Source organism: Anneissia japonica, unplaced genomic scaffold (genome assembly GCF_011630105.1).
Source record: "Anneissia japonica isolate Jap-2015-1 unplaced genomic scaffold, ASM1163010v1 scaffold1537_len634075_cov158, whole genome shotgun sequence".
Taxonomy (NCBI): domain Eukaryota; kingdom Metazoa; phylum Echinodermata; class Crinoidea; order Comatulida; family Comatulidae; genus Anneissia; species Anneissia japonica.
Window position 1 is genome coordinate 330998 of NW_022723531.1, and position 27946 is coordinate 358943.

General features: G+C 36.7%; 2 protein-coding genes across 2 annotated transcripts; one reads left to right on the forward strand and one right to left on the reverse strand.

Annotated features, from left to right (window-relative positions):
• The first annotated feature begins 894 nt into the window (after positions 1-894).
• On the forward strand, positions 895-19223 carry LOC117112246 (phosphoribosylformylglycinamidine synthase-like). Its single transcript, XM_033255318.1, has 23 exons — positions 895-1010; positions 1845-1995; positions 2448-2586; positions 2714-3024; positions 3375-3483; positions 5331-5471; positions 5865-6118; positions 6767-7027; positions 7439-7669; positions 8467-8690; positions 9099-9233; positions 9732-9863; positions 10045-10275; positions 10666-10846; positions 11122-11205; positions 11330-11485; positions 12863-12979; positions 13604-13755; positions 14076-14298; positions 15097-15303; positions 15719-15889; positions 17453-17608; positions 18315-19223. The coding sequence occupies exons 2-23, from the start codon at positions 1848-1850 to the stop codon at positions 18635-18637; spliced, it is 4086 nt and encodes a 1361-aa protein (XP_033111209.1). The 5' UTR covers positions 895-1010; positions 1845-1847; the 3' UTR covers positions 18638-19223.
• A 1239-nt stretch (positions 19224-20462) lies between these two features.
• On the reverse strand, positions 20463-27674 carry LOC117112254 (Fanconi anemia group B protein-like). Its single transcript, XM_033255327.1, has 7 exons — positions 26206-27674; positions 24603-24761; positions 23871-23954; positions 23362-23493; positions 22310-22485; positions 21509-21894; positions 20463-21014 (listed from the first exon to the last, which is right to left on the reverse strand). The coding sequence occupies exons 1-7, from the start codon at positions 27202-27204 to the stop codon at positions 20773-20775; spliced, it is 2178 nt and encodes a 725-aa protein (XP_033111218.1). The 5' UTR covers positions 27205-27674; the 3' UTR covers positions 20463-20772.
• Positions 27675-27946: the final 272 nt, after the last annotated feature.

Sequence of the window (27946 nt, forward strand, 5' to 3'; positions counted from 1 at the left end):
CCCCCCCTAAATCCGCCCCTGGATTTAGAGTGCGCATATTATAATGGAGACCTCTATACAGTAATTATTTGAATAGAAACCCATATTGTCATATTTTTAGGGTGATTCTCCCTCTGTAATACGTCAGAGAAATGTTGATTGACGCCCGACCACGCCGACTTTTTTTTTTGTCGGGGACGGCACCCCTCCCCCGTAGGGCAATTCCTGGCGCCACTGAGCATCCCCACCCCTGAATTTTTTTTCTATACGCCTAAAAATAACATCTGAGGCGTTTTTTGGGCCGATCAATTTTTTCTTATTTTCCTTTGTTTTTTTTGTGAGGGAGTGGTGGGGGTGGCGGAGTGGTGGGGAAGCTTTCAAAGGCAGTCCCCTTCCCTCTTTCGCTGGCACCACCCCTGTTTACCAGGAATGGCTTGTTGCCTCGCCAAGTCAAAATCATTTAACTTTGGGAATAAAATTGGAACACTACAGAGAAGAATGGCTTGTTGCCTCGCCAAGTCAAAATCATCTAACTTTTGGAACAAAATTGGAACACTACAGAGAAGAATGGCTTGTTGCCTCGCCAAGTCAAAGTCACTATAGCTTTTGGAACGAAATTGGAACACTACAGAAAAGAATGGCTTGTTGCCTCGCCAAGTCAAAATCATTTAACTTTTGGAACAAAATTGGAACACTACAGAGAAGAATGGCTTGTTGCTTCGCCAAGTCAAAATCATTTAACTTTTGGAACAAAATTGGAACTCGTAGATAAGAATGGCTTGTGGCCTCGCCAGGTTTAAAATCATGAATTTTGGAACAAAATTGGAACATAAAAAATAGCTTGTTACCGCCCCATCTTGTTGAACTTTCAAATAACCCTTTGCCACCGTAAGGTGGCGTTTTTAAATCCGGCATCGCACATGTACGTTTTTTTACGACTGTGTTTGTGTTTGAAATCCGAGGCTAGGACTAGCCTAGCTACTGTTTAGTCTTCGTGTTCGCAGGGGCTTTTGGACTACTATCTAGTCACTGTAAGTTGTATATTGCTCAGCAAACATTTTATTCACTATATTATGTCCATACATAATTTAATAAAGTGGTGATCGAATAATAATGACTAGGCCTACATTTAGAGGCCTAGACCGGGTCCGCGTCTCCTCTCCACACACACAATCAACCGTGCACAATGATTTTTCACTCTACCCGGCGTTATTGTGTGATTTTCTTCTGGCCTAGCGCTAGGCCTAGCAGCATCTAGAGATAGGCGAACCCGGATAGGGACATAGTAGCCATGGCAAGCTAGTCTGTTTTCTAGCTAGACCTTTTTATAGAAAACATAGAAAAATTGTTAAATTATCACTCCGTCCGCGTCAACAATTTGGGATATATTGATGCGGGAACCAAAAAAAATGAAAAAAATTGCTGCATCATTTATTTCAATAGCTTAAAGAAAACAATGCAATCTTGTGACTGGAAATACATTTTCTTTAAAAGAACAATAAAATTAAACCAGTTTTAATACAATATTTCCAATGTTCTTGCCAAATAAGAACAATTCCTCCCTCATCTATAAAGAAAAGCAATATTTTGTTGTTCCAGATTAAGAAAAACGCCCACCCTCATCACACTTCTTTATTTTTAAAGAGTGATAATATAATATTTTTTTTCTATGAGCTCTAATAAATACAGTATATATTTTTTTTCTTGTTGATAATATCACCCAGAGAGTCTCCCGGAAATTGGGATACCTCCCGCAAATCTAAGAGCAAACATGAATCTCCCGGAAAATAACCCATAAATTCACAGGTATGCTTTTTGCCAGGTCAAGACATCTTGTTTAAAAAGTAATTCTGTTTATTTTGAAGGCAATGGGTGTTAATCACTTTTATAGAAGTCCAGCACTTCTTCCTGGGGCTCGCAAAGTTCTGTGGAAGAAATTGAACAAGCAGCTTGTAAATTCAATGTTACAGGACATAAAAACAGAAATATGTTTCAATGTAGCAGTAGAAAATGAAGGTAAATAAATTTTAATATTAATCGATAATTCACCATTAACTATTATAACTCTTGGTAAACATTTTGGTCAACTTTGTTAGGACTACATTTGTTGCGATATTTCAAACATTTCAATTTGAAAAAACCTTGTTCAAGACTGCCCTGAAGTAGCTGCAGTGGGCCTTCCTATTATATGGTAGCTGGGCTAGGCCTGGCCTAAGAACCGGAAAGGTACTAGATTGCTTGAAAAATCGGGAGAACCCCACCAAAATGGGGAGTTCTAGCTAAAAGATAGACTAAGAAACATGCAAGAAATTGTAGGTTTCTGCATCATGTTAAAAAAAAAATTGTAAAATCTCAAAAATATAAGACTGCGGAATAATCCAAATTGTAAAAATCGCGAAAGTAAAAGGCAGCAGAAATAAAGGGCTATATTGACAACACAAATATTGATATGTAATGTTCTCACTTAGATTACTTAAGTGCAGAGGAACAGAAGAAGATACAGTGGATCCTAGGAACACCTTTTGAGGAGTGTAGCCTGCTCAGTAAATCTGTCATCGTTGAGGATGGCCAAGAGCCAGATGGTTTACTTATTGAAATTGGACCTAGGTGAGAAAACACATACATTATTTTATTGTTTTAATATGGACACTTAATCGTGAATGCCTTAATATCATTTTTCTAAAGGATATTAATTTTATTCTTTTACAAATCCAAATTTTTAATTTCATTCTAGGCTGAATTTCTCCACGGCTTGGTCAACAAATGCCGTATCCATCTGCCAATCGGCTGGAATCAACAAAGTGACTCGCATAGAACGTTCCATTCGCTATCTCATAAACGTAGCCGATGAGAATGGGATTCGCGCTTCTATCAGCGTGGAAGAGGAGCGACTCCTAGAAGCAGCACTGCATGATCGCATGACGGAATGCCGCTACACTCAACCAATCAGCAACTTCAAAATCCAAGTGAAATCGGAGGAAGTTTTCGAAGTAGATGTATTAGGTCAAGGCAAAGATGCTCTGGAAAAGGCAAATAAGGAATTGGGTTAGTATCTGTACTCTGTACAATTCAATTAATAGGTTTCTAACTCTTATGTATATTTTTAATTTGTATGTTTAAAGTCAAACCCAATCAGAAATGTAATTCTTGAATTGTAAGTCACTGTTTGAGGATATGTTATTATCAGTGTTTTTTGAAATCTTGAAGCCAACCATCAAACTGAGAAAGGATGAGTTTCAAAATGTCCACCAATATGCCTCTAGAGTATGATTCCAATTATAGAAAGAAAAATTACTCCGCTGATTTAGTTATAGGACGTATATCTGTGTGATTCTGAGCCATGTACCCCAGGGTTTACCATTAAAATACCTTGTATCTATACATTTAATTCTTAGGACTTGCTTTTGATGATTGGGACTTGGAGTTCTACACCAACATGTTTGTTGAGAAAGTTAAGCGCAACCCAACAAGCGTTGAACTATTTGATCTGGCTCAGTCAAACAGGTGAGAAATGCTGGGGAGTTCCAAACAGGTGAGAAATGCCGGGGAGTTCCATTTCCTGTTTCATAAACCTGTCCGATGAGCGTGGTGTTCATGCTTATATCAGCTGAGAAGAGAAGCAGTGACTAGAAGCGCCTAAGCGAGAATCGATGTTCCTGCTCCTTGTGTTCAAGACCAAGTTTAATCACTTAGGCTCCTCAAATAACCCCTAAATGAGAGATAAAAATAATAATATGTCATAAATACGAGTAATAATAATAATAATAATATGTCGTCCTTATATAGCGCTTCATGCACAAAGCCTCTAAGCGCTTCACATTACTACCCTGGTCATTTGATCAAACACATATGGAACATATACTGAACACCAAATTCAGGTCCGTAGCCAGCATGCTTCAAGAGGGGGGTTCTGAGCGTGGGGTCCAGGGGCCCGCCAAAGGGCCCCGGTGGGGTCAAGGGGAAAATCCCCTGTGGGGGCCAGAGACGAAGCCCCCGAAGCCAGAGCATTTATACGATTTTAAAAGCATGTACATGTCATTTAAATGCATGTTCATGTATATTTAAATACTTCTTACACAATTTTAAAAATAAGATAAGAAGACTACTTTCTCCAATACAGGATTTAGAACGTAAATGTTTATTGTGAAACAAACTTTTTTTTTAATTAAAAAGCAATGCTTAACATTTTAATGCTACTATGTAATGTTATCTCTAAAAATATAACTGGGATAAAATTAGCAATGCCCACTAGGTGACTGTACTAAACACAGACCTTGTACATTATGAGATCGCTAAATACCAATATATTAAAATATGGAGGAGCGCCCAAACTTTTGTGATGACGTCGTGCCAAAGTAATGAACTCCGGAGCACGCAATTGGTCAAATAGCCTAGGCAACAAACCTCTCATTAATATTCATTTTGAAGTCTTGCTGGTTACGTCATTCAGCTGGCTGCAGCTTTGTTTTGATTTCTATGATCGATAGCGACAAATAAACAGTGCCAAAAATGCTCCCATTTTGTAATAAACTGCACTATTTTGGAAACGGGGGATCGTTTTCTGGCTAAGGGGTTCGCTGGCAAAAGGGGTGTTCGCTGAAAAAGGTGGGTTCGCCCGAACCCCTAAAAACCCCCCTGGCTATGGGCCTGAAATTAAGTTACTGTATTAAATTAAATTATATTATTCCATAATATTGCAGCTAGTAATCAGCGCAGTTTTGTTGGAACCTACCAGGTACCCACTTGTACTCCTGGGTGGAGAGAGGCAACTGTAGGTAAATTGCACAGTGAGAGTTTCGAACCCCTGACCTCAAGGTTGGGAGTCCAATCCACAACCGATGCGCCAACCGCTTCTGCACATATTATGTTTATTATGTGTAGTAGTGTGTGTCATAAATGAAAAAGTATCTGCTGAAATTGTCTTTTTTTTTATCAGTGGCCTGGACATACATTATACATTTATATCATACTGTACATATGGTGTTGCACTGATACATAATGCGCATGTATAACAAACCACATATATTTGTCACCGAACATTTAAGGCTTGCCATCCCAAGCCAGCATACTGACGCTTATTTTTAAAGTAAGTAGCATAAGAATGTGCCAGTATTGTATACTTTAGTACAGAGAGATCGTAATACTTTTACTCATAACTTTGGCAATAGTAAGTTGATTCCATTAAAGTGACCTATCATTTGAAAGCTTTAATGTGGAGAATATGAATATTCATGTTTTTGTCGCTGATGCTGGTTTTGTCATAGCAAGCCCCATTTCATAGTGTGGACAGTACTTTGCTGTTCAACAATTTATAATTGAATCTTGTCTATTTTTGATCGTTTGTTTCCTAGTGAGCACAGTCGCCATTGGTTCTTCAAAGGCAGGATGGTAATTGACGGAGAAGAGAAAAAGAACACTTTATTCCAGATGGTCATGGCGACTCAGGAAACCAGCAATGATAACAATGTCATTAAATTCTCAGACAATAGCAGGTAAATCATTTTCAGTATCTTCAGGGAAACAAAGTCTTCAAATCAGAACTTGCAATGTTTTAGCATTAAAACCAAGTCCACTTCTCCCAAACCCCCTCCCTCTGTCTCTTATACACATCTGAGTTCTACACCAACATGTTTGTATGAGGACAAATTTATTTTAAACTTGGGTGCTGCCTAATTGCTTTTCATGCTTAAAATGCTGGGTTAAATTTGGTCAATTTACAGGATTTTTCTGATGACGAACAAACAACTTCGTAAGTCCCACGCATAACTTGGTTTATGTAGAGCATGGTGTGTGATTACTTGTGCTCATGAATATCAACTACAAATGGCTTTTATCTGGGCAGCATCAATCATTTATTGAAAACCTGTATTATACATGTTTTTCAGTGCAATCAAAGGTCATAAGGTCAAAGTTCTTAAGCCAGCCAATCCTGGATCAGCATGTGTGATGGAGGAATCAGAACCATTCAGGCATATCATCTTCACAGCGGAGACACACAACTTTCCCACTGGAGTGGCACCATTCCCAGGTGCTACCACTGGAACTGGGGGTAGAATACGAGACGTACAGGCTGCTGGAAAGGGGGCACACGTGGTGGCCGGCACAGCAGGTTACTGCTTTGGAAATTTGAATATTCCAGGTAAATTCTGCACTTCATTCACTTTATCACTGATATTTTGTGTAAAATTCTTTTGTATTGTGTACATCCGAGTCGGATGGCCGAGTGAATAAGACAGGTGTGCCAAAACCTACAGCCCTTAAAATTGGCGCTGGTTTAAGCTGCATGCTCACCTTTGGATCTGGTGGTGGAACAAGTCTTCTCAGATAAAGACTGTAAACCTTAGGCCATTGTACACAATTGACTTGTGTGCACTTTGAAGAAACCAGTACATCCTTCGAGACCAGTAGGGAGTTACCCTGATGTACTGGTCGATACATACCCTGTTGCCCAGGAATCGAAAGTCCTTTTGCAGGATGTACCTTCATAAACGCGTAAATAGAAGTAACTTCATTATTGTTATAGTTCTGGTTACTGTTGGGGAAAAAAAGCAAAATTCTGTTGCCTAAGGGATAGTCACATAAGAAATCTGGTTTGGTTGAACATTGATCAATATTTTTGCCAAATAAATACTGACCGTAGGTTCCAAAATTGTTTATACAGTATGTTCCATTCCAGCAAAACAAAAGCTGGTTTTGGTCTTTAAAGAAAAATTTAATAATAAAAATTATAATATAATTTATAAAACTGGATATTTAAAAAACATTATTCTATTGCTCTATCTACTAGGTTATGATCTACCATGGGAGGACAAGACGTTTGTGTATCCTAGCAACATGGCCCCTGCCTTATCAGTCGCTGTTGAAGCCAGTAATGGTGCTTCAGATTATGGCAACAAGTTTGGGGAACCGGTTCTAACCGGTTTCTCCCGGTCATTTGGCATGATGGTTTCTGATACTGAGAGAAGAGAATGGGTTAAGCCCATCATGTTTAGTGGTGGTATAGGAATGCTTGAGAGTATGCATACAACAAAAGAAGAAGCAAAGAAAGGTTTGCTTTAGTTTTTTATTGTAAATATTGTAATTATTGTTTATGATGATGGTAATGGTGATGATGGTTGTAGTAGGGAGCTTTCGATTTGTGGGACGATGCGACGCTAGAATGGATTCATTCAAGCTTGACCATCCTACGTCCTCTGCACAACGTAGATTTGGCTAAATTGCGTTCTGGAGTCCATGCGACTGCGATAACTCAATGTTTTACTTTTATCATAACATTTGTTGCTTTTCCAGATGATTCTTACTATAGTGATAGTCCGTATATTTCTTGTGATCACTAAATTTCTGGGTGGGGATGTGCATATTAATAATATTGTGCTTTAAAAAAAATATTTTGCTTACAAAAATGTTAAAATTATAGTAATTTGTTAGTGAGAAAATGTAACTAACTGTGAATCTGCAGGAATGGAGATAGTGAAACTTGGTGGACCAATCTATCGGATTGGAGTTGGTGGAGGTGCCGCATCTTCCATCCAAATCCAAGGTGACAACACGGAACAGCTGGACTTCGAGGCGGTGCAGCGAGGTGATGCGGAGATGGAGCAGAAGTTGAACCGAGTTATTAGGGCTTGTATTGAAATGGGAGAGGATAACCCAATTTGCAGTATTCATGACCAGGGTGCCGGTGGTAATGGTACGATATTTAATTTTAATCAATGTTTTATGCCCATATTTAACCATGATGTGCCTCAATATGGTCATGATGTGATGTAACATGTTTAGTGATGTAACATGTTTAGTGATGTAACATGTTTAGTGATGTAACATGTTTAGTGATGTAACATGTGATGTGATGCAACATGTTTTGTGATGTAACATGTGATGTGTGTAACATGTTTAGTGATGTAATATGTGATGTGATGTAACATGTTTGTGATGTAACATGTGATGTGATGTAACATGTGATATGATGTAACATGTTTTTGTAAAATAAAATTTGATAGTGCACAATTTCTAATCCATACGGTACACTTAGTGAATAACGTAAATGCTTGAATAAGCGCAGCGGTGATTATAACATTTTTGGAGGCTTCAGTGCGGAGCCTATTCAAGAGTGGCGCGTATTAAAAATATTGGCGTGGCGCTTTCCATGCAAATTCCCATGTTACTTATCTCATGTATTCCCGTAGTTCAATAGGCCTATCACAGGTCCTACGTCATCGTAAATAAATGCTTATAAAGAAATGCTTGTGTCTTCGTTGTGTTATTTATTTGTTTTAACACTGTATAAATTGTAGTTAAAATCTTGTTTCTCAAAGTGTTTCATTACACACAGGGTGTAATATAATATACGCCGTAGCGCTTATTCGAGAGTGGCACTTATTAGAGCTTTTACGGTATCGCTCTTAACTTATTTTATTTAAACTAAGAAAACTAACAAGAACTAACAAAACAAAATTTTTATTTACAAAACAATTATTTTATGTCTAGGCAATGTTTTGAAAGAGATTTCAGAACCTGCCGGAGCCATCATTCGAGCCAAAGAGTTTCAACTTGGGGATCCAACGATCAACACTTTGGAACTCTGGGGCGCAGAGTATCAGGAATCAAATGCCATCATTGTTAAATCTGAGGATCGTCCCAAGCTTCAGGGCATCTGTGACAGGGAGAAATGCCCTGCTGTTTTTGTTGGAGAAATTACAGGAGATGGAAAGGTAAGAATTTAAAGGTCACTATAGAAAGATATCTTAAAGAAAACCATCTCAATCTGCTCTTGGGAATCCATTGTATTTGAATGAAACAAAGTCTCCATCCTGCTAAAACTATAAAAATTGGCAGCTACACCATTAAAGAGAAAATTATTGTTGGCAAATATCGATGCGTAAATTTCTACCACACTGCTCTGTTACGTAAACCTAGCAGCTGACCTCAAAGCCTAACAAAAACTAACAAATTCCTGTTGATGACATTCACAGTACATTACACCGATCAGAAAACAGATTAATATTTAAACTTCAGTATAATTATAATATTGTACTCCGATATTTCTTTCAAATATTTTGAATATTTAATACAAAAATCTTTTATTTACTGTACATAAATAAACTTTTTTTTTTACATAGATTCGTCTTGAGGTGGAGAAGAAGGTTGAGGAAGTGGGTGAGGGTGATGCTGAACCCCCAGCCAAAAAAAGAACGGCTCTAACTTACCCTGTAGATCTTCAGTTGGACTGGGTTCTGGGCAAAATGCCACAAAAGGTGCAATGAAATTATTAAATGAGGTTGATGAATCTGAAGATTAAGTTATTTTAATTGGTTAATCTGGATTTTATAACCACTTATAATGTTTTTTATATTACTAATTACATAAGTATAGCATGTTTTAAAGAACAAATTTGAAAGTAAATATTTAATGAATACAAATAATTTGGTTGTTAAGGTCAGGAATTATCAGGTTAGATTCTGAATGTGTTATTTCATAATCATCTAACTTTACCACCTCTGAAATGTACAAGTTACAATTTTGATACATTTTAAAAGAAATACTACTGTATGTGCATTTTGTTCAGACAGGTTACTAAGTGTATTTTCTAACTGTTGACTGCATGTATTTATTAAATATTGTGTATTTCAGTCAAATGAATAAAAAGTAAATGAAAAAGATTAATTTATGTTAACTAACAGATTTTGTACTTATATGGTTTTATTTAAGTTAGTTTGTCTTGTACTACAAACATATAAATCTGTTCTTTACAGGTTTTCAACTACAATCGTTGCAAGCCTAACCTGAGTCAGCTGACTCTGCCTAAAGATCTGTCAATCAGAGATGCACTGGACCGTGTACTCAGACTCCCGTCTGTAGCCAGTAAGAGATATTTAACCAATAAGGTAATCCATGAATTTAAATATATTTTGACCAAGTAATTTTATATCCCAGAGATCATTTTGATAAAACACTACAAAGGACAATGCTAAGAAAATAGAAAAAAACTTTATTTGTCATATTAAGATATCAAATGACAACAATCTATTCTAGGTATATGAAACTATGATTATAATTATTTTTTAGGTGGATCGAGCTGTCACTGGTCTTATAGCGCAGCAACAATGTGTAGGCCCACTTCACACACCTCTTGCTGATGTAGCCGTCACTGCATTTTCGCACTTTGACACCGTCGGCTCGGCAACAGCTATAGGTGAACAGCCAATCAAAGGGCTAGTTGATGCTCACTGTGGTGCCAGGATGTCAGTTGGTGAAGCCCTTACTAACCTTGTGTTTGCTAGGATCTCCGATCTAAAGGTAAACCATTCATCACTGTTGTTGGAGCTGCTTGTGCATGACATAATTGTCCCTTCAGCTGAAATGCAAGGAGAGGCAGCGATGGGAATTGAACCGGGGACCTAGAGATCTCTACGGTTTAGCGCACACACAGTGGCTTCCACCATATTAGCCGACTGAGCTAGCTGCTCTCCATAGAAGCTGCTCAGTTTCCATAGAATCGCTTACTCTATCGGTGACAATCGCCCTGTGTTCAAATTTTGCAAAAATTAAACACAAACCAACTCTCATAATGAGAGTTACTTCATAGAGCATCACATCCTATCTGTAGGTGAAGAGTAATCCCCCTAACCTGTGATAGTTATACCATGGATTCCTATATACCTATGTTTTAATACTTAAAATTAATAGGATGTGAAATGCAGTGGTAATTGGATGTGGCCAGCAAAGCTACCTGGAGAGGGTGCTGCATTGTACGATGCTTGTGAGTCCATGTGTGAGGTGATGCGCAAGTTGGGTGTTGCCGTGGATGGTGGCAAAGACTCGCTAAGCATGGCAGCACGGATAGGACCAGACACAGTGAAAGCTCCAGGTAATCAAATTTGGTCTATAAATGCTTACAAATTATCCATTACCCCAGTCCAGACTATCAAATTTGATATGACAAAAACATGTGACATGCCTAAATATGGTCATGATGACATCACATCATGACCATATATAGGCACATCATGACTATATATGGGCATGCAACAGTTTTTGTCAAAAGAAAATTTGATAGTGTGGACAGAACTTTTAAGAAAATATAATACAGTCAGTTTTATAATGCACTTTACATTTTTATTTCTATGTTCCCGTTATTGTCAGGTACACTGGTTGTGTCTGTTTATGTTGCATGTCCCGATATCAGAGCAACAGTGACCCCTGACCTCAAGTGCCCAGATGGTAAAGGTTAGTATAGTCAACAAATTTATGTTTACATAATAGAAACATTAAGGAAAATGACATGATACAAGGGATTATTATCACTGTAATAGGAAAATTTTGAAAAAAACATTTAAAATTTACTTTTCAGGAGCCTTGTTATGGGTTTCGTTTGGACAGAAGCATAGTCGTTTAGGTGGTAGTGCCCTTGCTCAGTGCTACAATCAGCTTGGAGACACTTCGCCTGATCTGGATGACGCAGAAACGTTTGTAAGAGGATTCAACACAATGCAAAATCTAATCTCAGGTAATGTTATTGTTAGACTCCTACATGCTTCTGTATTTGTTGGATGGCCGAGCAGTTAGTGCAGGGGTGCATCATCCTACAGCCATTATATCGGAGCTGGTTGAAACAGCACGCTTGCTATGGTTCTGGTGGTGGAACAAATTTTCGTGGATAAGGAGTATAAACTGTAGATCCAGTGTACACAATTTTGACTCGCGTGCATTTAAAAAGAATCCAGTACATCTTTTGAGACGAGTAGGAGGTTACGCTGGTGTACTGGTCCATACATCCCTTGCTGTGTGCAGATGAGAGTAGCTGGTACCGGGTAACTCAGACATGAAGAGATTCTTAAGGAAGAAGAAAGTCATTGAAATAAGTTTACATTTAGTCCACAACGCTTTGTAGTATCCTCTGGAAAAGGCCCTATATTATCAAATAACATTACCATTCTTCACATTGTTGTGGAGGTACTTGTAGCTATTCAACGTAATAACTAGAGGTACTAATAGTAATTGTTGTTGTCGTGATGTACTGCAATGTTGATAGTAATTGTTATTGCCGTGATGAAATAGACAATAACTGGATTTGCGTCAGGAGAATCAAGTATAGGTGTAATTTTTGCCCTACCTGACGTTAAATGTACTGAATAATCAGTACGTGTGAAAACAACTGTGAAAAAAAAAAGGTTGTTCTCAGGTAGGACTCGAACCCACAATCTCCAGATCACTAGCCAGGCATCATCCTCTAGACCACAAAGCTTGTGCCTGATGGCCAGGGTTGAATTCGAGTCCAAGTAAGCAGCGGGTACTGCAATGTTGATAGTAATTGTTATTGTCGTGATGAATTGTATTTTTATTATTTTGAAAATTTATTAATGATAATGGTGTTTGTAATTTGATGTTTTTGAATGTATTTGAAATTTTTTGTTTGTAATCTTGAATTTTTTTACTACAATAATTTCAGACTGGTTCTGCTTTTTTTATTTTACCATATACCAGAATAAAATAAAATAAATAAAAAATGGAATAGACAATAACTGGATTTGTGTCAGGAGAATCAAGTATAGTTTTTTTTTTTCCTTTTCTCAATTGTTTTCACACGTACTGAGTATTCAGTACATTTCCACGTCAGGTAGGGCAAAATTACACCTATAGAGTTACTAACTTGTTTCAACCCCTCTCTTCCCCTATAAATTATACAACATAATATGAACACGTAAGAGCAGTCTGAGTGTATCTATATTAAAAACAATCTGCTGCACATGCGTCGCACATTGCATTGTCAGTAGAATAGCAACAGCTGATGATGACAGAAAGGTTTTTAAACCTACTGCACCCCTCTACAGGCAATTTATGTTTGTCTTCATTGATTAACATTATTACACATGTTTTGATATAGAGGGGAAAGTATTGGCTGGTCATGATGTAAGTGATGGTGGCATAATCACAACGCTATTAGAAATGGCATTTGCTGGGAATTGTGGGATAGACGTTAATATTTCTTCAGAAACTGAAGGTAAGAATCAAAATCACTGTAATTATAGCTTGACTTTATAAACATTAAAATTTTTATCAAACCCTTATAATTTTATTTAGATCTAGGTGCTACTACTTGTTACATTAAAAAATTAGAAGTCAGATAGCTCTTTTCCCACCATCTAGGAATAAAATTTTCCCAAGGAGGACCCCTCCCATCACCAATCCTCCATTTTTTGGAGGGATTCATCTATTTATGGAAAAAATGAATACGTATCCAAATACTCATTTTTTTCCCCGTATGTATACACACATAATAAGCCTATTTAGTGTAATAAGGATATGAAAATTGACTTGATCATTTTCAAGAGAGGGAAACATTGAATTTTGAAGAAAAGACAGCTCAGAAGTCAGGAAAGCTCATTTCCCGGCATCTAGGAATCAAAATGTTCATGGGAAAGGACCCCTTTCCTTTTTGGGTTTTTTTTTTTTTGGAACATACCGGCATCTAGGAATCAAAATCTTCATGGTAGAGGACCTCTTTCCTTTTTGGGATTTTTTGGAAACATTATGACCTCCCCTAAATTTGAACCCAGATCCACCTCTGATTCTTGAATTAGGAAATGTAGAAAAATATTCTTAATTTGTATTAAATTTTTTTCAGTGAATGCCATTGATACTTTGTTTGCTGAAGAGCTTGGACTGGTGTTGGAAGTGAAACCTGAGATCTCTGATGAGGTCTGTAAGCAATTTAGTAAAAACAATGTGCCTTGTTCTGTGATTGGTCAGTCTAGCAGATCAGGTCAAGTGTCAATGGTAAGTAGATTGTCGGTACAACAGCAAGACTTCATGCACTCTTGTTCATGATGAGAAATGTATGCACTCTTGGAGATGTAACATAGGATTTTCTCTCGACTAACTGCCCAGCTCACCGCAATAAGTTTGGCTGCATTGGTTCTAGCTATTCAGTCAAAACCAATCTGTTACAGTACTTAAAGCAATTGTTTTAGAATTTCCAAAAACTGATCTATTCCACCCAAAATGACCCTATTAAAAATTTTTTGTGGGAAATGTGAATTAAAGTAATATATTTCATGAGAAGAAATGAGGTTTTAAAAAAAATAAATAAATTGTAGGTTGTAGTCTCAGTAGATGGAAAAGAAGTGTTGAAGGAGAAGATGACTTCACTTAGAGATGTCTGGGAGGAGACTAGCTTTCAGTTGGAGAGACTTCAAGCAAATCCTAAATGTGTTGAGGAGGAGCAAAAGAATCTGGCCAATAGAACAACACCACCATTTAAACTAACCTTTGACCCAAGTGTGACGGATGTGAAGATGGTACAAAATGGAACCATGGAAGGTACTGTAATGATACAATCGGACAAGAGGGCAGATGTCATCCTGATTATGCTTCCTCCTTTCTTCCACACTCTCCGAGTCTTGCATATTTCCTTCCTTTCGATCCTTCCTTAAGTTGCTTTGTTCTTGAGAATATTCTAAGCAACTGAATTGTACCAATTGTACCCATCATCAGTTTGCCTTCAATTGTTATAGCATTGCTTTATGATTTATTTACATATCTTTTTTATTTATGTAAATACGGTAATGCTAAAGAAGTTTTAAGGAAGTTTTGGCCTTTGCGGTCAAAGCTATGAAACTGATTGAATTGAAGGAGTCACTAATACATGGTATTATTCATATTTCTGGGACCTTCCTAGAATTATTTGAATTTCAGAACCATTGAAATGGTAATAATGATAAAACTGTCAAACATATGAAGCAGCAGTTAACTGTATTGTTTCAGAAAGGGTCCCCAAGTAAGGAACAAACTAATAATAATAATAATGTAGTGATAATAGTTCAGTAAAAATTGATACATAACTGCGTATTACGTTATTTCACTCATTAACGTTGATAACATTTGACCCTGTCCAGACTATCAAATTGTATCAGACAAAAACATGTGACATGCCTAAATATGGTCATGATGACATCACATCATGAGCAGATATAGGCACATCATGACAACAGTGTATATGGTTCACAAATGAATTTTCATGTGACTTTTAAGACTGAAGCCTGAAGCACTCCAGTTACTATGTAATCAATACACCAAGTACAGTTATACAGTAAATGTTGTTTTCGTTGTTCGCTTTAGATGGGCGGAAGCCTAAGGTAGCTGTGATCCGTGAGGAGGGTAGTAACGGAGATCGTGAGATGGCGTCTTCACTACACATGGCGGGATTCGAAACGTGGGATGTCAACATGCAGGATCTAGCTAGCGGCCAAATCACTCTTGACCTGTTCCGTGGAGTCGTGTTTGTTGGCGGGTTTAGTTTTGCTGATGTATGCGGATCAGCGAAAGGCAAGAATTTTATTTATTATGCATTAGATAAGATAACATTATATTATACATGTCTCTCTAGTTCAGGACCTTCCAATTACAGACCACTTCTCTGTGGCTTCCAAATTAATAATTTTTTTCTCTATAGAATAGAAATGAAATGCTATGTCCTGAAGTGTTAGAATGCCATCCATACTGGTGAACTGTAATTATAATATAGGTTTAGTTATCAAAAAAACAAAAAAATAGAAATGATTAAAAAAAGTAAATAAATAAATGAAAACAAAAAATTTAAAAAATTTATTAGATAAGACTAAGAAGTTATTTTTAGTTTGATGCTGCATGTCATATGCAAGAAGAATTGTCTATTATTATGTATTACGTATCCTGCAGATGGTTTCATATAATTTTTCTTTTTCATTTTTTTTTCGTTTAGGGTGGGCAGCAACCATTTTGTTCAACCCAACTGTGCGCGCTCAGTTTGATACTTTCAGAGCTAGGGAGGACACATTCTCATTGGGAGTCTGCAATGGGTGTCAACTAATGGGTCTGATTGGATGGGTGGCTCCAGAGGTCACAAAGGAGGCTAAGAATGATGCTAATACAGGTATGCAAACCAATATTAGGGAGTTTTTTGCTGCACGACGTTAACCTTAACGTTAACGGATGACGTCATAATTTATTCATTTTGCATTGCGGAGTACGTTATTTTCAGGATTTTACGTGCTCGACGGACGTTGGTTACGGGTTTGCGCATGTGTATTTCGATTTGTTTACAAAAGGGGCGGAGTTATCGCGTTGCATGTTAAATACTAATGTTAAAGTTAAGGTTAACATTGTGCGGCGAAAACTACCTATTTATACCAATTTTGCCTATAATATCCTCTCAGTATAAAATATGCTAATTATCTTGGTGTCAGAGAGTCCAAGAAAGCAATTGACCTGTAAGGCCATCCCAAGGCAAACAATGAGACTGACATTTTTGTTGATTTTGATTAAACACTTCTGAATTACCTATGAAAATTTCAGATCTCAAAAATAAGTAATTTCAGAGAAAGCACCACACCTATCTTTAAGCACAAAACTTAAAATCTAGTGATTTTCCGTGGTAAAATAATGTAACTGCAAGAGTATGAGGTAAAACAACGTATCTACTATGAAGATACGTTGTTTTGCCTCTGAATGGTATTCAAAAACTGTTTTGAGCTGAATGGAGTTTTGGTTAAGGTAAAATCAACTAGTTGATGTTATGAGTATCAATAATCTTAATGATGCTGTATGCACAAGTTAATTACTGCATATGATTGCCCCAAATGTGATTAATCCCAAAAATATGTTGCACTCGCAACAATACCATGTCTGACATGTTTCCGAGGTAAAACAACGAATCTGTAAATATCTTTAATAACTTTGCAATAAACCAATATCGGCCCTGGCTCCAGCCGCCCTTCGCCCATGATTCACGGTTGGTAGAAGCAAGTCTTCTCGGATAAGGACTTAAAATGGAGGTCCAGTGTATACATCAGGCTTGCGTGCACATTAAAGAACCAATTGCATCTTTCGGAAGAGTAGGGGGTTACCCCGATTTTGTGGTTCATTTCAGCCTGTTGTTGTAGAATGATGTAAACATGTATCTACCATGAAGCACCTATTTACGGCTGCTAGGTAGTCACGGACCACGTCCATATGCAATTCAGCACAATAACGCTGCAAGTTATGGGTTATTCTCCTATCTTTACCTTTATAAGAAAGTATAATACATACTCCAAGTATTGAAATACACGCCATCGTGTTGGGATTCAATATTTAGACATTAATTATGTCATCATTTTTTCATTCCTGATGATGACATAATTAATGTCGAAATATTGAATCCCAACATGATGGCGTGTATTTCAATACTTGGAGTATGTATTATACTTTCTTATCTGAGATTAATCAGTGGACCTTTCGGTTTTTACCTTTATAACAATAGTGATTTGATAAAATATAAGGACAGATGAGGCAACATTTAGGAAAACTATGATAATGAAATACAGTATATGATGTCGGTGTCATTGTCTTTTTCCTTTTTGTTAGACTTATTGTTGTACCCTGCTGTTATCGATATCCATTGTTATCCTTCATTATCAATGTTATGCCAATCGTCATTCAATCTTCTTATGTTTAGATGCAGCATCTGCACGTCAAGGACTTCACCTTGCTCACAACATATCTGAACGTTTTGAGTCCCGTTTTGTTACCGTGGAGATCAAGCCAAGTCCTGCTATGATGCTAAAAGGAATGGAAGGGTCTATGCTAGGTGTGTGGGTACAACATGGGGAAGGTAAGCCTACAGATTGCAGGCAATGAAACAACTTCTACTATCAGTGAGAATATAGAAAAAAAGTTACCTTTCAGAGTCAATGGCTTTATTTCCTTTCAGTAGCTTTTGGTAGATTCACAGTACCTGTGTTGGAGTCACATAGTAACTCCCAACGAATTTATAATTTAGATGTTTACAAAAAATATATGTGCAAAAAAAAAACCTGAATTATAAATGAATTTATATAAACTTAAACCAAAAATCGTCAACTGAATGTAAATTTATTTTATATTTAATTTTAAATTATATTAATGCTGGCGGTACACCACATAGATGGATCTGAAAAAAAACGGTTGTTTGAGAATGTCTTGACGTTTTGAATGAGTTGCTTTGATCGTCTTCAGGAGAATAATATCTGCAGAGAATTGTATATTGCTATTATATTTTTATATTATAATTTTTACCGGGGCAGAATTAAAATAATTGGTGAAGTGGGTGGGGAAGACCAGAGGGTATGCCCACTATTGCATTGCCATTGCCACCTCAATTCATTCCACTTTGTATTGTACTGTATTACCGTGCATTATCACAGTGCAATTGAAATCCTATAATTTTTTATAGATTTTTTCTGGATAAAATGACCATTGTTTGATCGATCTAGTGCAGGTCAACCACATTTGTAATGCAGGACTGTACTGACTACATTTCTCTACATTATCATCTCCAGGTCATATGAAGTTTGCTAACAACGAAACCAAAGATGCCGTGCTATCTAAGAATCTTGCCCCAGCACGCTATGTTGATGACAAGGGACAAGTAACCACCGAATACCCTCTGAATCCCAACGGATCACCCAACGGCATAGCAGCTGTCTGCTCTCAAGATGGCCGCCACCTGGCCATCATGCCGCATCCGGAGCGTACAACATTGACGTGGCAATGGCCTTGGATGCCGCTGGAGTGGAGGGAGACGCTCAAGGTGTCTCCGTGGTTGAAGATGTTCCAGAATGCTTGCTCGTGGTGCTTAGAGACCTCCGAGGCAGATCGATGAGTCACAAGACAACCCTCCATCACTCCACGAGGGATTGCAATGTCAGAGTGAATTATATAACTTCATGTTCTTACCATGTGCATAGGTATATTTCACCTGGTTTGCAAAGGAGGATGGAGTGGTGACGAAATACATTTCTCATATACAACTAAATTATTCTAGCTGGTGTGTGCTGAGGGATGTTGTATTAATATTACATGCTTGTGCTTAAAATGAAGTTTTATGCTGACTGACAGTTTTGTCATATTTTCCCTTCACGTCTTTCCTTAGTGCATTGATTTTATATTTTCAAGCCTTTTATTGCACAAAGTGGGGAACAATGGTTTGTCTAAAAGGTCAGTAAAAAGATGTACATCATAGTATCAAATATCTTGTTTGACGATTTTCTGCAGATAAATGAAAGTGTAAAAATAATCTTGCCAGTCAATAAGACATTCCAAAAAGACATTTTTTGTATTCTTTAATATTATTACTATTTATTTTTCCCAACAGCATCATTAATGGTGATCATGTGTTAGCTGAGCAAACAATTTCATAAATTCATATATTTTTGAGATCTGAATAAATGGTCATCATCACAAAATTATTTTTGGTTAATAGTTACTGTATTTACAATGCGTCTTTACACCCAGAAATTCTTGTCAGTTTCATAAAAGCGACATCTGTAGCTAATTTCCATGAGAGGTTTTCAGTTTCTGTCTCCATAGCAACCTGGCCCTCTATCATGACTGGTGATGATTTATTCTTAGATAATGTTTGTTTTTTCGAAAATTCTTTCCTCCAGTCATCTACTGATTTAGTTTTTGGTTCTATTAAACCTTGAACCATTTCCCCTTTCCTAACTGACTCTTTATTAATGTTAATTCCTTCTTGAGAATTAATTAAACCAGAGAATAGTTGAAGTTTTTTGGTCAATTCGTCTTCCAGTTTATTAAGTGCATTTGTACTTGCTGAATTTAAACATCCTGGCGATGTCGTTGGCGTGATGATGACGTCATCAGGGAGCACGTTGTAGAGAGAATGAACAAACAGAAGTAGTGTCTTCACATCACTGTAAATAACAATATAAAAAAATGGTCAACTGTTGTACTGTATGCATATAGCATCCATATAACATACTGTATGCTTATATATGTGCTTAAATGGTTCAGTTGGTAGAACCAAGTCTTCTCGGATAAGAATTTAAAATGGAGGTACAGTGTATACATCTGGCTCGTGTGCACTTTAAAGGACTCATTGCATCTTTCGGAAGAGTAGGTGGTTACCCCAATGTTATAGTTCATCTCAGCCCAGGCTATAAGCGCCTCTTTACGTCTGCTAGGTTGGTCGGGGATAGCAAGGAGGAAATCCCATAGATGGAAGGTCTGAAGGCTCTTATGCATGATTTGATATATTGGGGGGGGGGGGCAGTCCGGATTACCCCTCCCTTGAATCTGCCACTGATCTGGTTAATGAGCTTTTTTAACACATTTAATTTTAATTTCTCCGACCATGAAATTTTTCTGTACATTATATAGCCGAACATTTTATTTTTATTTAAAAAAAATTTTTTCCCCACAATGTCGCCGGGACATTCATGTTGCCTTCGACTGCTTGTCACTCAGTCGTGGGGTGGCTTGATCTGTCTAAAGGAAAGCATAAGACAGCTAGCACCGCCACTGTTTTGCGTTTGTCTTGTTTCAGAAATAGACAAAGGCAGACTGTTATTTCGTATTTGATTTTTTTTAAATATTATGAAGACGCCATCCCAAAGCCACCATCAGTAACCAAGAAACTTTAAAATTTATTTATTTATTTATTTTGTTTTTTATTTAAAACATATTTATACAAGATGTAACAGTCTTTTTTCAAAATGGTCCCGTTTTAAATTAATACAATCGAGAAGATACTTAATTTCAAAAATGATAAAAGCTTATCTACAAAATAGAATACACTGAATTTTTTTTAAAAACATCGACAAAGACCACAAATGATAGGTTATTTACTGGAATCGACTTAATATTGCCAAAAAGTAAAAGTATTATGGCTTCTCTGTGCTGAAGCACGCAATTCTGCCACAATGCTAATTGCTTAGTTAACATATAGCAACAGTACGCTGGTACACGCGATAAAAAAATGTTTTGTCCGAAGGTATATTACCTTGTGAAGACTTGTATCTTCAGCATTTTCGCATTGAGATTAGTAATATAAACTCTGCATAGACTAAATGCACCAGCTGTACAAATGAATCCATTAGTGTTTTTCATTTTGAGAAACTTTAATGAATTCTGGATCACAGAGCCTATTTGATTGATGTGGCTATGGTGACTAGTAATGTCCAGCATTGTCTCTAGCTGCACTGCATTGAGGGTCATTTCATCCTGATTGGTCAATGAACCTGTAATATGGGAAAATGAGATGGAAAATGCAATATTAAAAAATGTCATGAAGACAAACATACAAATTTTACTGTTGTATCGAATGGCCGAGCAGTTAGCAGCGCCGCCGCAACCTACAGCCATAATAACAGCGCTGTTTCAAACGGCACGCTCGCCTATGGTTCTGGTGGTAGAACAAGTCTTCTCAGATAAGGACTATAAACCATAGACCTATTGTGTACCATGGCTCGTGTGCAATATAAAGAACCCAGAACATCATTCGAGGGTAGGGAATACCCCGGTGGTGGATGACAAGAGTTGCTGGTACCGGGTTACCGGGTAGCACAGACACTAAGGGACCCTTAGGGGCGGAGAAAGTCATGGATCGAGTTTCTAGTCTACATATCAAGCGCCATGAGCATCTTGTTTGATGGATACCGGCGGTATATAAAACTACACTATTATTATTAATTTGTCAAAGAAATTCAATAATCTCGACAGGTTTACAACATACCCCGAGATTCTTGGTAAGAGACCTGCAGGTCTCCTCCTGCCACGTCACTTGCCATAAGTGTAGCGTTGCCCACACAGATGCTTTTGACTGGCTCGGACTTATCCACCAGATTGTCTTTCCAGTGCAATGCTAGATTGCACACCAAATTTGGCTGACTAAACGCTGGTAACTTTGTCACAGCGCAAACAAATGCAGTGTCATTTGGGAGCAATTCATCCATCTGCGGTTTGGGAATTTCTTGTTTGTACTTCATCCTCTTTAGGAGGGGCTCGTCCTGACCTTTGACATTATTGGCTAATGATGTTAGGCTGCTTCTACATTGCAGTGTAATGGGATACAGTTGATCATCTCTTGCGATGACTAATAAAGCTAATCGATGGAAAGTTCTGCAAAATAAAGAATAAAAGGGATCATTAAGCTTTGTCCAAATTGTATGGGACAACAACATGAGACGTGCCTAAATATATAGGTAAATCATGACTATATGGACATACAATAGTTTTTTTGTCAAAGAAAAAGTCTGGACTGAGCTTTAGTCTCTGATAATGGACCTTTCCGGCGTCAATCAAACTAACAACTTGCCAATCAAAACTGGAATACGACAATACGTGTGCATCTCACAAGCACACGTGTTTGCGTATATTTTACGGCTGTCGTTTTGTGGTACCTTAGCAACAATATCTAAGGGGCGGGGCTTTTGTGATGTCATCATGACCATATTAAGGCATGTCACATTTTTGTCGGATAAAATTTAATAGTCTGGACTATTAAATAGAGTGATGTGAATTTTGACAGACATACTTGCTTGTTGCATTGTGGACTTTCAATCCCACAATCCACTCATCACCAACTAGGCATTGCCATGGTGATGAAACTGATGGGTGTTGTCCATTATCTTTGCTTATCTGAACCTGGTTTGTTTCTGTTATGGAACTGCCTTCTTCTGGTGATCCATCAAATAGACAAATTAATGAAGCCTGAAAAAAAGGAATATGTTTTATTTATTATTGTATCCGTTAAATTGTTACAATACTGAATAATTGTTGTACCAAAACAGAATCTAAAGCCCTAGCCAGACTATCAAATTTAATTAAACAAAAGCATGTGATATGCCTATAATATAAGGATGATATCATGACTACAGTATATAATTAATGAAGCCTGTATAAAATGAATGTTTTATTTATTATTAATGTAAATTGGAAACACAATCTTTAGTTGTTGTTGACAAAATACATGCTTAAATATGGTCATGTCAAGACTATAATTTTGTTTGATGTGAAATGCAGTGGTAATTGAATGTGGCCAGCAAAGCTACCTGGAGAGGGTGCTGCACTGTACGATGCTTGTGAGTCCATGAGTGATGGTGGCAAAGACTCGCATGGCAGCATGGATAGGACCAGACACAGTGAAGTCTCCAGGTAATCAAATTTGGTCTATAAATGCTTAAAATTATCCATTACTCCAGTCCACACTATCAAATTTGATATGACAAAAATATGCGACATGCCTGAATATGGTCATGATGACATCACATCATGACTATATATGGGCATGCAACAGTTTTTTTTATAGTGTGGACAGAGCTTTATGATTAATCACTTCAGTATGTTTAAATTAATTATTGTAAAATATTGTAATTAAATTCAAGAATTACACATTTAAAATTAACAAATAGGTTATAAGCTTCAATCGAGACAAAGATGGAAATATTTTTGCAAATTTATCACTGAAATGTGCATATGCAAAAGATACATATTATGAAACAGTATTAATGTTAATTTGTGAAGAAATTATTTTCTGATTATAATTTTATTGTTATCTCAAATGTTGATTAATAGCCTGCCAATTACCGTTTGAGCTGGACTCGCTGCATCCTCAGCGTTTCCATTCACCATGTTGACCAATGCTTTGTGGGACTGATGGATCATTCTGACTTTATCTGCAAGTTTAAGTCTGCTTTCTTTCACAGCAGCAACACTTATCTATAAATAGAAAATGTGTTAAATATATGTAATGACCAAATTAGGATTCGAACCATATAATTTTGACTGCTCTACCAATTGGGCTAATAAGAGACAAAGTTGATATGACCCATTCCACTGGGATAAAGTATGATAATTTTTAAAACAATAATAAATATTGATATTTGATAATTGAATGATACAACCTATTCCACTGGGATAAAGTATGATAATTTTTTAAATAATAAATATTGATATTCGATAATGAATGATAATACACTCATTTGGGAATAATCTTGCTTAATTCATAAATTATGAATGGTAATTAGGCGATGTTGGCACAATTTATTAAATCATTAAATATAGAATTATATAATGTTACTTTATGACAGGTTTACCTGCATCCTTGTTTGCAAAGCTCTTACTGCCGACTTTAAGTTGCTTTGTGAACCAACGTTCACTTCCATATTGGCTTTTACACCCTAAAGACAAATTAATATGATACAAAATTGCAATTATTTATTATTATTACATTATAGTATTACTTTAATAATAAAAATTTACTGTACAATAATAACAGTGGCATGTCCATATATAGTCATGATGTGCCTATATATGGTCATGATGTGAACGGCTCCTCCACTCAAAAGAAATAATGGCTCCCACAGTCATTCCCCAAAAAATTACGCTCAAGTAGTTATAAATCACCTTATTTTGCGAGCTAATGACAATGTAGCACCCCCTCACTTATTGATCGAGAACCCCATCAGACTCCTATATACACACTGAATAATACTTGTAATAAAATAATGATAAATCAATAACAACAACATTAATAATACTTTCATAAATACTACAAATCATTTGCACTACTGTATTATTGACTGTGAGTTGCAAAATGTAGATTACATGTGTCGCAAAATGATGTACTGCACACCCCCTGAAAATACATATACTTGCCTAACTCAAATAATTTCTAAGTCCATCTTATTTTACATGCCAAATTGTTGTGTTTTCACATAAATAACCCTCTGAAGTTTTTTTCAGTTGCCAATTTGGATTCAACTGTATCTTAGTTATTTTTTAGAATATGAAAATTATCATCTGACTTGACAATGCCTGTGACTTACATCTTTGATATTGCGACTCTGTAAATCCGTTAGTATAAAGCCAGCAAAAATATTGGCAATTTGGGTAGGATCTGATACCAGCATTAAGATTTGATCGTTGCCACACTGGAAAAAATCATCAACAAGAACCATGTGTACCCCCTGCCATGTTTCTGCAACCTAAGAAAAAAAAGTCAACAAAATATCAATCCGTAAATAAATATTTATTACAGTACGATCCTTTCAAAAGGGAAGGTAATTCTCTTTATTTTATCATTTTTAAAAGACAATATTATACACAGGGATGTACAGGTAGTTATGGTTGGTGGAGCCACCCAGCTTAAAGCTAATTTAATGGCCCTCAACCCACCCTTATTAACATAGTTTTCCATCCTTAAAATCCATTTTTATTATTTAGAGTTTACCAATGTTGTAACTCACCCACCCTTAAAATGTCTATCACTCACCCTTAGGTTTCTGCATCTACCAATCCTGCATGCCATTATATTTGGTGAGACAATATTCGATATCAAGATTTAAAGCCCTATTCCCCGCAAGATTTTTGTTAAGAAAGAAAAATGATTTTTATATATGTTATAAAGATTTATAAATGTAATACGAAATTGATAATTTAACTGAATTTAGGCGTTCCTAAACATGAACAAAATGTAAAAAAAGACTGAAATTTGATTTTTTTTTTCATGTTTGATTTTGCGATAGATCTGCGAAGAAATATAGTAGGCGCCGAAAACATTAGCCTATCCAACGCTGCTAGGCTAGGCCTAGCCGTAACTCGATTTATGTTCTGTTATCACACATAAAAACAGCCGACATGTTATTTTCCGTTGCTAGTATTGACACTTGTGAAATATAATATTTCATAGGAATTATTTCAAATCTGATATAAAATTGATTCTGATCAAGATCTTGACAATTAAACAAACATATCACAGGCCTACTCGATCGATTGCGCAGTGTGCGAGATGCGAAGTATAAAAACCAATTTCATTACAGAGGGTGCACTTTATTGACTGTATAAAGTATACATAAAAGTGAGAGCATTCCAGCGGATGCGATCTACAACCTCTGAATTTGTCGAGAAAAAAAATAGTAATCTATGAGAAATACTGTAGTCTGTGTTTCTCATCTTTTTATTCTTTTGTGTAAAACTAAAATTTATGCCAATATTTTTCCATTGCTTACAATAAATGGAGTAATGCATATGCATTTTTTCTAAAAATAATTCTTTTTTAGTGAAATTTTGCCGGGAATGGGGCTTTAATTAAAATCTTAATATCACTATCTAATATTAAGAATTTTTTGAGGAAAAAATATAATAAACAATTTATTTAAATTATATTTTATTATCATTATTCCTATTACAATTCAAATTGTGTTAACTTAAAATCAGGATTTATAAATTTAGTTCAATTTATATAATAATTATGTTTGATCAGTTATAATTTTTAATGTTGCTTTTGTTTTTTGCATTTGTGTTGTTTTTGATAGAGTAACTAAGAGCAGGTTACTCTTTAGGGTCATGCCTATTCCTTGCTACTGGCAAGATTGTACTTTGCCAAATATATATTATTAATTCTTAATATTACCCTTGTAGTTAAATTACCTCAAAGGATTTAGACCACACACAGCAAACATCTGAAGAAGCAGAATGCACAATGATCAACTCTTTTCCACCTGCTGTGATGGCAACATCCACTTCCACTGCATCCTTGAATGGTAGCTGGCAGACACTCTGAATCTGTCCACCTTTCAAAGATATCAACTGTGATTCTCTAGTGCAAATGATGACGTTACTAGAATCATTGCTATTTACACTCATAGCAATAACTATCTCTGCGTACACATCAGGAAGAAGTTTGGAAATTGGATAATTCCTTTGAAAGTTGCTTAAATCAATGCCAACAAAATGATGTCTGCTTTGGAATGACATCAGGATGTCAGGAGTGCTTAACATGCCATCACTGCTCTCTTGTAACTCTTTCACTGTACCAATTGCTACAAGATCTCTGCCAATGACTCCAGACCAGAGAAGTGTTCCACCATCAATCCAACCAGAGGAATGTCTGGTACATGACTTCTGTGACTGCTTTGCGATGTCATAGATAGTTAAATTGTCTTTGCAACACCAAACTACTTTGGGACCATTGGCAAGATGTATCTTCATTTTTGATAACTGATATAAAAGATCGAACTTTGAGATGGTCATAATTGAATGCTCAGTAACCTGCAGTACATAGTAAATCCATCGTACTTCTGTTGCTGTTAGGAATTCTGCCTCTACAACAACATATAAATTCACCAAGCCTGTGACATCATCTTCAACTAAACCATGGACTACATATTTTAGATGACTTACTTGAAAAGTAGTTGATGGAGTCTGCCTGATTGAGATAAATTTTGTTTGCAATTGGTCGAAACGATACAGCTGCGCCTTTAATGAACAGCTTTTTTCGTGGCTATGACAAGTGACATGAATAACATTACTTAAAATTGAAGACACAAGGACAGAGTTGGTTCGACTTCCATTTGAAGTTGGTTCTTTTGTAGAACTCTCCATCACACAGTTCAGCAGACCGTCGCACCTGGGGTCAATCAAGATCATCCAGAGCCAGCATGTTGCAATTGCATAGTACGTGGCTAGTAGAAGTAGGCTAAAAACTAGACTCCTAATAGGCCTAGGCTAACCTAGGCCTAGTTGGCCAGGGTCTATGTTTATAAAATGGTCCAGACTTCCTTATTATTAGGGGCTTATGCTTGAGTGCGGGCCTTGGCCTACTACTAGGTCGCTTGGTAGGGGTAGTAGGCAGGGTCTTCGGCTAGCTAGACGCGCCTAGCCTGGCCCTAGTAGGCCTAGCTAGCTAGACTCAAATTATATAAGCAACGCTCATCCTCTCACAAATTTAGGCCTAGGCTACACGTACATTTGTTGACAGTTTTAAATAATTCGCCCTGCTGTATCACACAAGAAAACGGCTGAACTTCCAAACCATAAAAACAACTAGGCCTAGGTCTAGCCTAAGTAGGTGGTCTATCTTGTTATACACAGGAACCAAAACAAAACTCAAATCAGACGCCTCAAAGTATAGAGGGCGGCAGACTGAAATTTACCGATATCACGATTTGATACTACACTAAAAGAAAAATATAATTAATTGTATATTCATATATTTTAAACATAACTTAATGACAATCACAAGCATTTTCAATCAACTTTTAAAAACGTATGGAAACGCTAAAAGCCTGTTTATACTACCTAGTATTTTCACAAATCAAATCAAATGACGTCATAATCATGGGAAAGCGATGAAATCGAAGTAGAAAAAAGATTTTATCGTTTTCCCATG

Bases quoted from the DNA above. Each gene is read 5' to 3' on its own strand.
- LOC117112246 (XM_033255318.1), top strand. From the start codon at position 1,848: ATGGGTGTTAATCACTTTTATAGAAGTCCAGCACTTCTTCCTGGGGCT. The intron at 3,025-3,374 runs GTTAGTATCTGT...TTTAATTCTTAG, and splicing joins AAAGGCAAATAAGGAATTGG to GACTTGCTTTTGATGATTGG. The intron at 7,670-8,466 runs GTACGATATTTA...TTTTATGTCTAG, and splicing joins CCAGGGTGCCGGTGGTAATG to GCAATGTTTTGAAAGAGATT.
- LOC117112254 (XM_033255327.1), bottom strand. From the start codon at position 27,204: ATGATCTTGATTGACCCCAGGTGCGACGGTCTGCTGAACTGTGTGATG. The intron at 24,762-26,205 runs GTAATTTAACTA...TTTTTTTCTTAG, and splicing joins TGTGGTCTAAATCCTTTGAG to GTTGCAGAAACATGGCAGGG. The intron at 23,955-24,602 runs GTAAGTCACAGG...ATTTGTCTTTAG, and splicing joins AGAGTCGCAATATCAAAGAT to GGTGTAAAAGCCAATATGGA.